Raw genomic sequence first — 13,862 nt, forward strand, 5'->3', positions numbered from 1 at the left:
AAGTTATGTTTTAAAAGAAAAAGAAATATCTAAAAATAAAAACTTTATTTTATGACTCGGATCGACTCGCACAACAAAACACGAGTCATGCTACGAGTCTAGAGCAAAGCCGAGACATCCATTAAGTCGCCTCGTTTTCATTTGATTTGACTCGAGTGGTAATAATCATTTGAAAGTTAAAATTTTTATAAAAATTAGAAAAATTGGTCAAACACATTGTGATTTGAAACATAACACGATGTGTTTATAGCTAATTAGTTGCCAACACTATTACCACCATTGTCAGAAATTGTGATACGGTACGGGCGAAACGCTTAATTGAATGGTTGCGCCGTTCAGGTGGTTTTGCAATTCTCGGTAGCCTACCTCGAGTCATTTATAAAGGGTTGGAAGCTGAACATATGAGAATTGTGTGAATTTGATGGACAACGATCTAAAAAATAGTTTGGTGGTTTAATACGGTACAGGCGTTGTGCCATGGATCCACCATGGTGTCGGGAGGAGCAGAAATAGAGAGATGGTGGTGGTGGTGGTGGGCAGATACAAACACATTGCGTTAAGTTTCAAATCACTTACTAGTAAATGGACATTTCACATCAATATAATTAAAATAAATTTCTAATAAAAATAGGGTAAGAAAAATGTTAATGGAATAATTACACATGTATTTTTTTTTAGGTTCCTTAAACTACTGATTGGTATTAAGTATTAACCCGACTTTTCTTTTTTTTCCAAAAAGAGTCTTCATTGACCACCATTGTAAAGATAATTCCGCTATAAAGATCTCATGTCTATTCAATTGTAGTACGTTAAAAAAAAAAAAAAAAAAGATCTCACCTAACGGTATGAAAGGAAAAAAAAAAAAAAAAAAACACATCTCCCTTGTGTATATTTCACATCTTGGAATCATTTCTAACATCATAATTTCATATATTGAGTAACGTCAATTACATAAAGAATTTAATTCGAGGGTAAGTGTTAAAAAGATGACACTTATTCTCCCTTGTGTATATTTCACTCCAAAAAATAACTTGGATTATCATGTCAGAAATTAGAAAAAATGAAAAAATTGAAGGTTGTGATCAACCCGTCATCATGTTTCAATTTTGTCTGCAAGAGTTAAGCACACACTCCTTGAAAAACTGTGAGAGCTGAGTAGTGTACAACTCGGGTTCATGCCTAAAATGATCAACATGTGGTGTTGATTTAAAGTTGCATGACCTGACCACACGCCCCGTTCTCTGCTGTCCCTCTATGAAAGACTCCACTGATCCTGCAGGAATGACTTTGTCCGCGCTGCTATATATATACAACTGTGGACAGCTTGGTTGTCCAAATTTCAGTTGTAATAATACATTTGAGAGCCTCCTGGTAGACAATCCATTGTTAGCTGGTATTATTGCAAAAGCCAGATATGTGCCAAAAGTAGTGCAGGCAATTTCGATCTATTTACTTATGAACGCATCCATCCGGATTGAATTTTATCTCAAACGAGTCAAAATAACTCTTGTACTGCAGATCAAATAAGCTGAAAGTCCCCAAAAGTCTATTTCAAATATATACAACCTCTTAAAAGCATTCTATTAAAAAAATCCAGATTATGATCGCAATAAAAGTGTTTTCTAATCATAACCAACAAATCAACTTAATTACAAATGGACAAAGAGATGTTAACTCAATAAAACCCAGCCCCTTTTGTCCCATACTACAGTACTAGAAACCGAACTGTTCCAAGTTTCCACCTCAAGTCATGAGTTGTGACATAACTCTTGTATGTATGTTGTTGATAAACACAACTAACATGTAGAGGTCCAATAAATGCTATGATAACTCAACTTACTTGTGAACTGCGGGCAAATTTAAAATCACGTCAAAGAACTTCTCCAGAATCACTAATAGAGCTGCTTCGCTCATTGCTGGTTTGGCAGCAATGTCGTGTGCATTTCTATAACCTTTTGATGCAATACTGTTCTTCTTCAGAAAAGCAGCAGAGAATCCAGAAGCCCAAACCTTCAAGGAAAGTATATAGTCAATTCATCATACACTGAAATGAAAGAATAAATATGAGGCCTAATATTTTCTGGATGTAAATGTGTAAATACCCTTGTAATAGAAAAAAAAAAAAAAGGTAGTCAAATTTGTTTGGTCACAAAATCAAAATGCATTTAGCATTACCATTTGTTTTTATAATACAAGTTAAATATACAAAACAAAAATTCTTCATAAAAGTCAGATAGCCGATGAATGTTTTTGTCAACTGTGAAAACATCAAGAGGAAGTTCACTTTATACCTGTGAATCTGCGGCGGCGACTGGTGCAGAATCCACAATACATCCCTTAATTCTTCCCATTAAAGAATTGTCTTGCCTCTGAAACTTCTCCAACATAGCTCCATATCTGATATAGAAACACACATACCCATTTTAAAATTTGATCAAAATAAAAAAAACAAATTCTATACATATATTAAAAAAAGAAGTCAAAAGGGTCTTACATTAGCCATCCTGTATTACTAAATGTGTGGAAAACCAAATTCTTTTCACACTCGTCTTCCAACCATTCAGCAAGATGGTTTGCAAGTGAATCTACGTGTTGTTCGGCTTTCCCTCCAACCTGATAGCTTAACACCTCGCTCATTGGAAATGTAAAGGTAATCACATGAAATCCTTTGGAGGTATACCAATCAGCATATTTCTTAAGGTGCTTCTGTTTAGCACCTAACCACCCAAGTAAAACCACTACCATCTTAGACTTTTCGGATAAATCAATGGCATTAGGATGTGGCAGATGCCATCTATAAACCACATCCGTAGACGCCACGTTAGGTAGAGAAGAAACATAGTCGACGGGTCTAGGAGCTTTTACCAACTCTGCTGACCGATATGCGTTAACCAAAGAAGGAAAAGATGCAACATTAGAAGCCATGTTATTTGAAAGATGATTATTGCCTATATCAATCGAGGGGAATCTAAATTTGGGAACAGGTATTGAACTAGTCACAAAAGACCTAGAGACGCTCATATCCAATACCCGTGCCCATTTCATAACACTACTCGAATCTGAAGTACATCCGTTCGACTGTTCTGATGAAATATAATAATCCACCGGGGTAGAAGGCCAGACTTTGTCACGAATATCAGTAGAAACAGAAGCTAATGCAACAGCAGAGGCTGCAACAACCGGTCTTTGAAGACCAGACAATGAACCCATAATCTTGGAATCAGCTATGCAAAATCTCTGATACATAAAAATACAACTTTATTATAGATCATATATACATACACAAGACAAATACCCCACCAACCCAGAAGGTACAAAACAACCTTGAATTAGTTGGAATGTAACAGCCATGAAACACGCGGATATAAAGTCAAATAAAAACGTGTCTGTTCAATATTTGACTGCTTGAGAAACATAACTTCTTACCTGTAGTGGGTCTAGAAGTATTCTTTTGGGCTGCCAATAAACGTGTGTATTGACAGCCCACGTGAAGTCTTTTTATATACAGAAGTCAGCTAAGCTAAGCCAAGCCAAGCTTCTTCCTATCTACAACAACAAAGATTCTCAATAAGAATCCGAACAACACAACATAAAATATAAAAAAGCAAGCTTTTTTTATCAACATAAGGTGAGAAAGAATTTCATGAAGCAATAATATTGAAACAAAAAGGGGTATAAACTATAGAAATATTCTTGATACTGAAGACAAAAATGTCATGTTGGTTTAGAAGGCCATTTTACAGCCATTAAAATTGCTGACCTTTAGAAGCATAATAAAGGAATCCAGGAAACGGATACCAAACCTAAAATAAAGTGGACAAAGTATGGGCCAATGAATGTGATGGATAGAACTAGATATGGAGAATTACACTATACACCCCCAAAATATTTAGGATTGTACATTTTGTAAACACCTCTAATAATACTTGTGGACACAACTCAAAAGCCACAAAACAACTTGTTCCCTAGTCAGGAGGATACATACCATTTCTTTGGTTTCTATCTTATCCAATTTCTTTTTATAACTCAGTACCAAACCCAATAAGTATCGATTTGAATCGCCGTTTTTCATTTTTGTTACTCTTGTTCTTTCTATATCGAGTAAAGGTTATTACCCCAAAAGTAAAAAGGTTAACTGATGTTTGAGAGCATCTCCAAAACATAATCAGCATTCCAAAAAAACAAGTCTCAACTTACGTCTTAAAAATCACATTTTTATGAAAGAAAACACAAAACAATCACTAATTTTCAGGTGAGGACAGGATGATCATTCTAAAATCACTAATAATCCAAAACACACTCCAAATGTTAAAATCCATAGAGCAAAGTTGCACCTTAGTAAGTACCATTTATTGTCATGAGGCCCAAATATAGTTGTTAAAAGAGTATTATTGTGAAAGAATGGAAATTTTGCATATAAATGACATTTATTTAAAACATGAAGAGGGTACATATAAAATTTTGTATACACTGACACCTGTAAAAAAGTCACTAGCCACGACGTAAGACGGGCTTTTTTTATAAAAGTGATTTCTCTATTTATTTATTGAGCCACCGCCCATCCCTAGTCCCTACCAATAATAAACAACAACAATAATGAAAATATGTTTTGAAAGGAAGGAAGGATTATGCAAAATGAAAATGATACTTTATTTGTCTTTAATTAAATAATTAAATTAAATAATAGTATACAAGTTTTCTTACGAATGTGATAGTGCACTTTAACGATAACAAAAAATAATAAATAATCATGTTATGTTATGTTATGTGGTCGTCAGACTAATAATATAACAAGATTTTCTTAAAGACACTAATAATAGTATTAATTAATGGAAAACGTATAACCCCCTGCGTGAAAGCAAAGTGTGCAGAAACGTGAAAGAGTCTACCGCTTTAAACGTGTTGTACCGTACAACAGCGACATCAATTCATTCTCGCATTCACCGCCGCGCCAACAAAACTTTCATCATAAAATAGAAAATGTAGCTTCTTTTTATATATATATATAATTAGATTTCTCAATCCAGCGTTTCTTCTTCATTTCAATTCACACACATATATTTATACAGAGATAGAATGCAATTATAATTGAAAGAAAATAAATATTAAGATAAAACAATGGGGGAGGGGGTACCTGAGAGAGAAGCGACGGCGGAAAGTATAGAGGAACAGAAAATATGTTTACCGGAATTTGTGTGTGTGTTTGTGTGAGAGAAAAGAAAGAAAGCAGAGAGAAAAAATGGGAATTATATGAATTTTTTATTTTTATTAGTTGAATGAATAGGGGGTGGTTCCAGAAAAATAGGGGATTTTGACAACCTTTGGTTGGTTTGGAAGTTTCATTTTTACCCCTCGGTGGTGGGTCTTTTCGTTTCAACTCTCCTTCCTTCTATACTCTTTTCCCCCACAACTCCTCTTCTTTATCTTTTTACCCACTAAATATGGAATTTATATTTTTTTTAAAGAAAATATGGTTTTTTTATACAAGATTTGTTTCTATATATAAATGTATATCTATAACTATATAACCTATATTGACATCTTATATTTTAAGAAATTCAGCATTTTTTTATATCAAAAATACCCTTATTTCTTAATCTTAATTCCCTTATACATCTAATATATACTTTTATACTATTTAATAAAGAGTAAACGACCGAAATCGTCCTTTTGGTGGTGGAAGCGGCGTCGAGTGGTGTACATAATTGATGTAAATGGTTAATGGATATATTTCAAAAAATAAAGAATTGATAGTGTAATTTAATCATTAATATTAATGGGCTAGTATATGTGAAAATATTATAAGGGGTGGTAGGTGCAAATTTTATTTATTTTTCAACACTTTTTGTTTATTTTATAATATAATATAGATAAAATAATAAGTTATGAGATAAAAATGTGTCTGGTAATATTGAAATGGTTTATAAACATAATAACATGAAATATATAATAACATGACTTTCTAAAGTTTCATCCTCTTAAATTTCTCCATAATTTAGTGTCTATATTACTTATAAAACTAGATTTACTAACCAAATAAGTTTATAGTCTGATAAATGTCAAGGTTATAGATCGATAACAATGTTTATTACTGGAGACACTCTCTGAAAAAGTAGACTTGATCTACAACAAAATAGGTAGAAAAAAATCCTTATCGACCCGTTTCAATAAAGTAGACTTGATCCACAACGAAATACATGAAAATGCTCTATGAATCGTTTTAGATCGATAACGATGCTTATTATTGTGGAGGCAAAATTTTTAGGTTATATATAGTTTGTCACGTAAAGTTGTAACTTTTCAGCTAAAATTAACTGGCTTTGGGGTGTTCCTAAAGGTAATGAATTGTGATTCGTCATGAGCTTGATCTTTCGAAGACATTTGTAATTTTTCTCAAGTCTTCGTTTATATTTTGTAGCTTAGTTGGGTGAATCTTGGGGTTTTACCAATTAGATCTGAGTTCAAGTCTTGGTTGGCATATCAACATCATGGATACATAATTAATTCTTTTAAATCAAAAATCCTTCTCAATTTCTGGATTCTATTATAACAAAAATGATAAGTACATCAGCTTGTCTCTCCATTTTCTGTGAAAGAGGGGACAGAGAATCATTGAATCCCAAAGAGGTTTCCTCTCTTTTTTACATGTTAAAATTATTTGGCTTCATCTAGAACTAGAGAGCACAACCATGAATGTGCTCTTTTATCTCTAGCATTAGTTAGTTTTCTACAGAACGGTAGTGAGACTTCCACCGCCAGTCATGCCTTCTGACTGACTGTGCTGGTGACGTGATCGATCTCTACCAGACGATGAAGAGGCATACCGTTGAGTCCAATCACCACTGTTGTTAAAAAAAAATATAGTCTAAGTAAAAGACCATGAATTCAAGTGGATACAATAGCAGAGTGGACCGAAATAAAACATAAACAACAATAGTAGAGATAAAAGTGGGAACAATCAAACCATATATAGTCTCATTGTAGAAAGATTAAGCAAAGGAGTTATATGTTTCGTGACAACAGAAAGAAGATTCAAACAACCAATCGATAGTGTCACACAATAGTGCAGACTCGCACATGCTTCCATTTTCATCTGTACAAGTGTTCACACATGGTTCAATCATAAAAAATGCAACAATGTTCCGGTGGTCATATTGTCACGCTTCATGGTACCACACTACCACACGAAGTGTATAAACATTTGGTGAATCCTTCACAGTTCTTCCATATTTGTTTAGGGTCAGTCTGCGGAAATTTCACAATTCAGGCATTCTAGCATAGAGTGTCATATGATATATCCACTATATATTTAAATAAAAATCGTCAAGCCTATCTAATACAACTATGTTCTCAAAAGTTTTGTCACACCGGACTACAAATGGAAGATTTTCTCTGTAGCTATATTATTAGAGTTGTAAAGAAAAACGGCAATACGTCCTTACATGCTTAACCATGATTTGGTTTGCTTGGTTTACCTACAGAAGAAGTGTTTGTTTGACCCGTGATTGCAGCTTTAGGAGCTAATGATGTGTCCCCGTTAGTAATATCATGAATGCTTGATCGCTTCCTTTCTCTGTTGATTGAATTCAAGCGGATGAAATACTTTTGGGCATGACTTGCAACTTGAGTGGGTGTTCTTGTTAACACATGTTTCCTGGATATACTTCTCCAATCGCCTTTCCCATATTCTTCCAAACCAACAAGAAATAGCCTGTTATGAAATCGATTGATTATCAGGAAAAAGAAAAAAAAATAAATCTAAAAGTATCATTAGTTGATGGCATTTCAACCAAGATGATGCATATGTTAGGAATATCAAGAAAACCAACATATCACATAATATATGTTTCTCAGTACCAAGTGGTCTTTTAGGTATTCTATTATTTGTTGAAAGCCATTTTAACGTGAATTCACGAGTTAAACATATTAAGGGGCTCAAATAGACCTCTAACATAAATATATATATATGAAAAAGAAATGATTCTTATAATGAAATAACAAATTAACCTGTGTTCATCCTCGGTCCAAGGAACACCTTTACGACGCTCCTGATCTGCTTTGGAAGCCTTACTTTTATAATTGTCATTGCTGGTTCCATCATGATCACAACCAAAATATGATGAATGATGAGCAGAAGAGGTGGCTGTATAGCAAGGCAGGGGAACTACACCGGACTCAATACGGTCCAAATCATCAAGTAACAACTCATAGTGATGCTTAACTTGTTCTACCGATTTTCCTGGAACTTTGGAGGCAATATTATCCCACCAATCTTTTGAACCCTCTTTTTCTTCAGGATGATCATTTGCAACCAAAGCATTCTCAAAAGCCAAATCCTGTTCTCTTCTCCATTTGGAATCCATCATATATATATATACTCCTTGCAGTGCGAATATGTTTTTAAGTTTTTAAGTAGTCACCAGTAAAACAAAAAACTAGAAAGTTTCTAAAATAACAATTAAAAAATCATGCAAATAAATAAATAGGGAAATGATAGGACTCAATCACAATGATATATGTCTGCATTTTCCAAAAAAATAAAATAAAATCACAATGATATACTTTCCTTAGACAATAAATCAATCTAGTCATCATTTACTCACATATGAATATATCATTTGGCGGAGCCAGTTGTTTTTAGTTGTAACAAATATATGTGGAGTATATATCAAGAAAGATCTAATTAACCAAAACTGAAGATAAGATGAGATAATGACATATTACATACCCTTACTTACATCTTATACATGATGACGTTTTATCAGCAGGATGGTCAGCAATGGTTGGAATTAATGTTGTGTCGTAAGAGTTTTTTTTTTTTTTTTTTAATACAAGAAACAAGGCATATACATACAAGTGAGTCAATTTGAGGTGTCAGCTATACATAAGAGTTGTTTTTTTTTTTTCCCTAACTATGCCAAAAGAAAATGGTGTGAAGAGTTGGCATCTTTGTTTGTTTGACTAATAAATTAATTTATCCTCCATTGGCTGTGATTCCAAAAAGCGTCACTATTATATGATTGATTCCTGTTCAAACTCAATACCATACGTTTTCATTTTTACTTTTATTTCTTAGACTACTAAAAACGAAAAAGTTTATTCTGCTTTTTATCAGGATTTATTCCTCTTTTGGTAACGATTGGAACGATATTACCAGAAAAGGATAAAAAAATATATATATTCAACTTTTTCTAACTACACCAGATAAGGATACTATTTTTTTTTTCCCAACTGTCTCAAAACTACATGACGTTGGTTTTACTATTGTACATGGTGATACTTGTTATATTTAAAGAACTATAACAGAAGTTTTATTTTAGTGGACCTAAGATAAGTACATAGATAACCCTAAAATGGCCACCAAACAACTTTTCTTGCTTTCGACCGACTTAACTGAGATTTGAGAATAAACCAGCCCCCGCGAACGAGAGTGATTGTCCAAAATACTTACTGCTCACTACTACGGAGTACAATGCAAAAAACAACCAATCAACAGAAGATGGTCACTTAATAAGGTCTGAATCCCTACAGATTCAATGTAGAAAGACACACTTGACAAGATCACAAGAGTTTCAAAGCTGATTACATGGTGACCCATACTATTTTCTCACAAGATGCTAACCGGTAGAACAATTCCCTATTTTGCTGCAGCAACAAGTGCGGTTCTAGCTCGGGTAAAAGTAGAAATCACAGACCCCAGTTGCAACTTGTCATTGCACCCAAAACTCAATCTGTACCTGCACAACCAAGTAATAATCCACAATAATAAATTTCAGCAACAGAAACTTTGCATCAAGTTAAGCTTGTCATAAACAAATTTCAGCCACAAAATAAGAATTTGTGGAGTTTGGCATAAACAAAGTTAACCAATATATGACGCTTAGAAGGAATTATCCATCTCTACTACAAAAGCCACAAGATAGAAAAATAATTACTAAAAATGATGCATCAAACTCCAAACCTTGTCAAACCATTTAACGATAAATGTGTCGGGTTAAATTATTCTACAAATGGGTCAAACAGATATAAGTAAACTTTCAAGCTATGATAGAATTGGGTCTAATGTTACCAAAGGTGTATTCAAAATTCATAAACCAACTGAACAGTTTTATTTCTAAAATATATTACTTATGTAGTTATGTAATATTACTTGATATTCAACATCTTTATTATCTAGAGTTTGGAAAACAAATCAAAAAGAAGTGTTTATGAGCCAGCCCAACACAACGTCTTTCCACCAGTACAACAAAGCTGCACTACCCTTGACATGTTACCAAACCCATCCACCCCGGTCATTTTCCACCTCAAGTAGACAGGAACTTGTGTTCTGCTATCCCATGAAAAGATAAATGAAATGAAAGAAGAAAGCACATACTCGATATCAGCCAAGTCATTGATCAGCTGGACTCTAACATCCGAAGGCATCTTGATTCTAAAAACAAACCTGGAAGCAGATATATTCTTGCAAGATGAGCTATAAACAAGTACTAAAACTTACTAGTGAGATATAGATATATTCTAACATCCGAAGGCATCTTGATTCTAAAAACAAAACCTGGAAGCAGATATATTCTTGCAAGATGAGCTATAAACAAGTACTAAAACTTACTAGTGAGATATAGATATACTAGACTTACATAGTTACTTCTCTTACAATGTCCACTAAAGCCAAACCTTTTGTTGCCTTCATATGGGATATTTCTACAAAGAGTTAAGCACAAACCAATCAAAATCACTAGTAAAGATAAGTAAAGAAACTCCTACTGTTAAATACTACACATGTTCTTATAACAATACTTTGAAAGCTATCCGAAAATGGCTCATTCAGTAGCCAGTATGATATTTGCTCAATATCCTTGGGCAATGGATTGCCAGTGCAGAGATAGACAGCTTCTTCAGTTATCTGCTGAGAAGCCATATGTGTTGACTGCATAAATCAAGAACATTGAAGCTATTAGTTTGACTATAAATGTGAATCATCATCATAGTTAAGCTAATAAACGAATCATATTCATTTTGCAGACTATGTATGTTTGCATATGTAAATACTTCAAATCCAATGTGCTAGACTACTAAAATTTACACGTAGTCACGTATGTAACTTCTTACTTCATCCATGACAGAATATTAAATATATGATATAAAAAGAAGAGACCTGAGACCCAAAATCAACAACTCTCCATTGGCAATTAGAATAGAACAATTAAGATTACAATATATACATGCACAAAATCAGAATTGAAGAAACTGTAATTTAAAACAAACAGTAGACAAGAAATGACCTGCAAAATGTTCAAAGACTTCCTCATATCACCATTGCTAAGCCGTACAAGAGCTGTTAATCCGTCTTCCGTCACATCAAGCCTAGATAAAAAGATTTACTACTGAATTAAAACCAGTGCTTTCTTGAAAAGACATGTCAACATTACCAAAGGCCAAAAACATAAAACGCTTGACGTGAATAATGTGTAGTTTTGCAGTTCAAAAGAAAAAAAATGTAGTGCATAGTCAGTTCTCAGTTGTGTATCAGCATTAACTTTACCGGAAAAAGAAATGGTGTCGTAGTTGTTATAAAAAAGTGGGACATGATATGATCTTGCAAATATGTTTTACTGACTAATTGGCAGATGTAAAATAAAAATTTTATTATCGAAACAGGTTGGTGACGTAGCACTTCAGAAGTGAACATCCAATTGTTATATCCCAAATACGATGACACTCACCGACTTCGTATTACCAGTGAGGTAAATATTAAATTGAGTGTAAAATGAAATATTTGGACTAGTGAACATAAATCATTGAAAGGTCAACCTTCTATAATCCAAAGCTTATCAATAATTTAAGAGGCAATATGTGAAGTAAATGTTTCAATATAACTGAAAACAGGAACTAACCAATAAAAGCCCTCAGAGATCTCGAGCAAGGGTTAAATACTAGAGCTGCTAGTAGAGGACAGTATGGTCAGGTTGGGTAATAGATTAAATAAGACAATTTTGTGTACAGGTCAATTGGGCCAGCTATACCAACTTTATTAAAAACAAATAATTATTGGCTGAAGGTTCTGTAAATAAAATATTACAAACTATAGTATCAACACAGATCAAAATGCCCCAATTGGTGCATTAACTAATAATCAGATCAAAATGCCACTTCTAGATGTTAGGTATAACGTTTACTAATATGCCAAAAGCATAGTAAAGTAGTAAAGACATCTACTTACAAAAAGAATGTGAATCAAAGTAACTCTAAGTCTAATAATGTCATAATTATGCACTATGGAGAGACATGAGTAGGCAGTAAAAAGAGTATAAGAAGGATCATCCAAACAAAATGTCAAGATTTACTCATTTAAGACTTTAAAAGAAAGTTCATAAACTTACCCTTCGGCAGTAATAACATGTTTAAGTCGCTCATTGACATGGACAGCATCCAAGGGAGCAAACCGAAATCTAGTGCATCTTGACTGCAGTGCTGGAATAATCTTGTTTACATTGTTACAGATAAGTGCAAACCTGGTGCTTTTCGTGTATCTCTCAATCACTGCAGTAGACATTTATTGGAATGAGCACACAGATTATGGAAGTCCAGCTAAGTTACTTTAAAATATAAAAATTACCTCGACGAAGAGCAAATTGTGCATCCTTCGTCATTGCATCTGCCTCATCCAAAAGAACCAGTTTTACCGAGGCTTTAGCACTGAAAAAAGAAACACATTAAGGAGTGACCACTTGACTATAAACCCAAAAGATGTCATCCTAAAGAATAATCAAGATGGTAAGGAATATAACAAATGTAGAGAAACAATTTGGAAATTAACGATTCTGAAGTACGCTGCGGGTGATGTTTTCCTATACATGGCAGCAATCCTAATTATCTCATAATAATATATATCAAACAGGTAACAATAACTCCAGAAGTATAATATAAGCATATTATAAACAAGTGTTACTGTTTTTGAAGGTATCTAACTTTAAACAAACATCTAATATATGTAAGCTACGCTACGTCTTGCAACCGTATTTAATTTATCAGACTTTATGACCGATATCTTATATGGTTGTCAAGTCAACAAAAATACCAGTTACCAACAACTAAAAGTTCAATACATACTGTAACAAGTTTTAGAAAAAAGGAGCAAAGAATTACCCAAAAGAAAAGCTTTGAGTACTAGCAAAATCTTGAATTTGTTGTCTAACAACATCAATCCCACGTTCATCAGAAGCATTAAGCTCCAAAACCATATTATGCATCTGACTCCCGAACAGCTTTCTGGCAACAGCAAGGATGGTAGACGTCTTTCCGGTTCCGGGGGGTCCGTAAAGTAACAAATGGGGCATTTTGTTTTCACTGGTAAGCCTGTCAACTGTTCACCGAAATGCCCCAAAGAAAAAAAACACACAATTTATAACTTTTTCAACATAAATTAACAAACTTTAAAGTCAAATAAGAGCTAGTAGTGGAGTATTACTTGTATCGATGATATCGCGATGAGCGGCGACGTCGGCGAGAGATTGGGGGCGGAATTTTTCGACCCATGGAGTGGCTTTAGTGTGGGCCGGTGGGGAAGTGATTATGGATTTGCCCTTGTTGTTTTTGGGCGGTGGGGATAGAGTGTCGTCATCGATTTCCATCACTTCCGCCATTTTTTGATCTGTCAAGAAAGAGAGAAAGAAATGGGGAATGTGTGTGTTTGGGCGGGAGGAAGAAGTAGACTTGATTGGCGCCAGACGAAGGCCAAGCTAGGGCACCAACTCAATCAATGCATCTATATAACACATTTTATATCTTCAATCTCAAAAAAATTGCAACTAAAAAATACTTATTTTTTTGAACAGTCAGATGTAGACCATAGCATAAGCCGT

At 34.0% G+C, this 13,862-nt stretch overlaps 3 protein-coding genes across 5 annotated transcripts; all 3 read right to left on the reverse strand.

Moving 5' to 3' along the window:
- Nucleotides 1-906: 906 nt before the first annotated feature.
- Nucleotides 907-5,259, reverse strand: LOC122578640 (transmembrane protein 53). The gene is made up of 6 exons (XM_043750644.1): nucleotides 5,135-5,259; nucleotides 3,427-3,546; nucleotides 2,495-3,237; nucleotides 2,292-2,397; nucleotides 1,841-2,010; nucleotides 907-1,368 (listed from the first exon to the last, which is right to left on the reverse strand). The coding sequence occupies exons 3-6, from the start codon at nucleotides 3,208-3,210 to the stop codon at nucleotides 1,101-1,103; spliced, it is 1,260 nt and encodes a 419-aa protein (XP_043606579.1). The 5' UTR covers nucleotides 3,211-3,237; nucleotides 3,427-3,546; nucleotides 5,135-5,259; the 3' UTR covers nucleotides 907-1,100.
- A 1,794-nt stretch (nucleotides 5,260-7,053) lies between these two features.
- LOC122579207 (transcription factor SRM1-like) lies at nucleotides 7,054-8,840 on the reverse strand. 2 transcript variants are annotated; one of them, XM_043751322.1, is made up of 3 exons: nucleotides 8,739-8,840; nucleotides 8,008-8,380; nucleotides 7,054-7,711 (listed from the first exon to the last, which is right to left on the reverse strand). In XM_043751322.1, exons 2-3 carry the CDS (start codon nucleotides 8,364-8,366, stop codon nucleotides 7,447-7,449), a joined length of 624 nt encoding a protein of 207 aa, XP_043607257.1. In that variant the 5' UTR covers nucleotides 8,367-8,380; nucleotides 8,739-8,840; the 3' UTR covers nucleotides 7,054-7,446. The 2 variants fall into 2 exon arrangements, with proteins under 2 accessions (XP_043607257.1, XP_043607256.1); XM_043751321.1 differs by having other exon boundaries at nucleotides 8,729-8,835.
- Nucleotides 8,841-9,407: 567 nt separating this feature from the next.
- On the reverse strand, nucleotides 9,408-13,762 carry LOC122579048 (replication factor C subunit 3). 2 transcript variants are annotated; one of them, XM_043751136.1, is made up of 9 exons: nucleotides 13,469-13,759; nucleotides 13,147-13,363; nucleotides 12,617-12,696; nucleotides 12,381-12,540; nucleotides 11,283-11,364; nucleotides 10,798-10,927; nucleotides 10,638-10,701; nucleotides 10,376-10,444; nucleotides 9,408-9,737 (listed from the first exon to the last, which is right to left on the reverse strand). In XM_043751136.1, the coding sequence occupies exons 1-9, from the start codon at nucleotides 13,641-13,643 to the stop codon at nucleotides 9,638-9,640; spliced, it is 1,077 nt and encodes a 358-aa protein (XP_043607071.1). In that variant the 5' UTR covers nucleotides 13,644-13,759; the 3' UTR covers nucleotides 9,408-9,637. The 2 variants fall into 2 exon arrangements, with proteins under 2 accessions (XP_043607071.1, XP_043607072.1); XM_043751137.1 differs by lacking the exons at nucleotides 9,408-9,737; nucleotides 10,376-10,444 and adding an exon at nucleotides 10,460-10,553 and having other exon boundaries at nucleotides 10,637-10,701; nucleotides 13,469-13,762.
- Nucleotides 13,763-13,862: the final 100 nt, after the last annotated feature.

The sequence above is a fragment of the Erigeron canadensis genome, chromosome 8 (genome assembly GCF_010389155.1).
Source record: "Erigeron canadensis isolate Cc75 chromosome 8, C_canadensis_v1, whole genome shotgun sequence".
Classification (NCBI taxonomy): Eukaryota; Viridiplantae; Streptophyta; class Magnoliopsida; order Asterales; family Asteraceae; genus Erigeron; species Erigeron canadensis.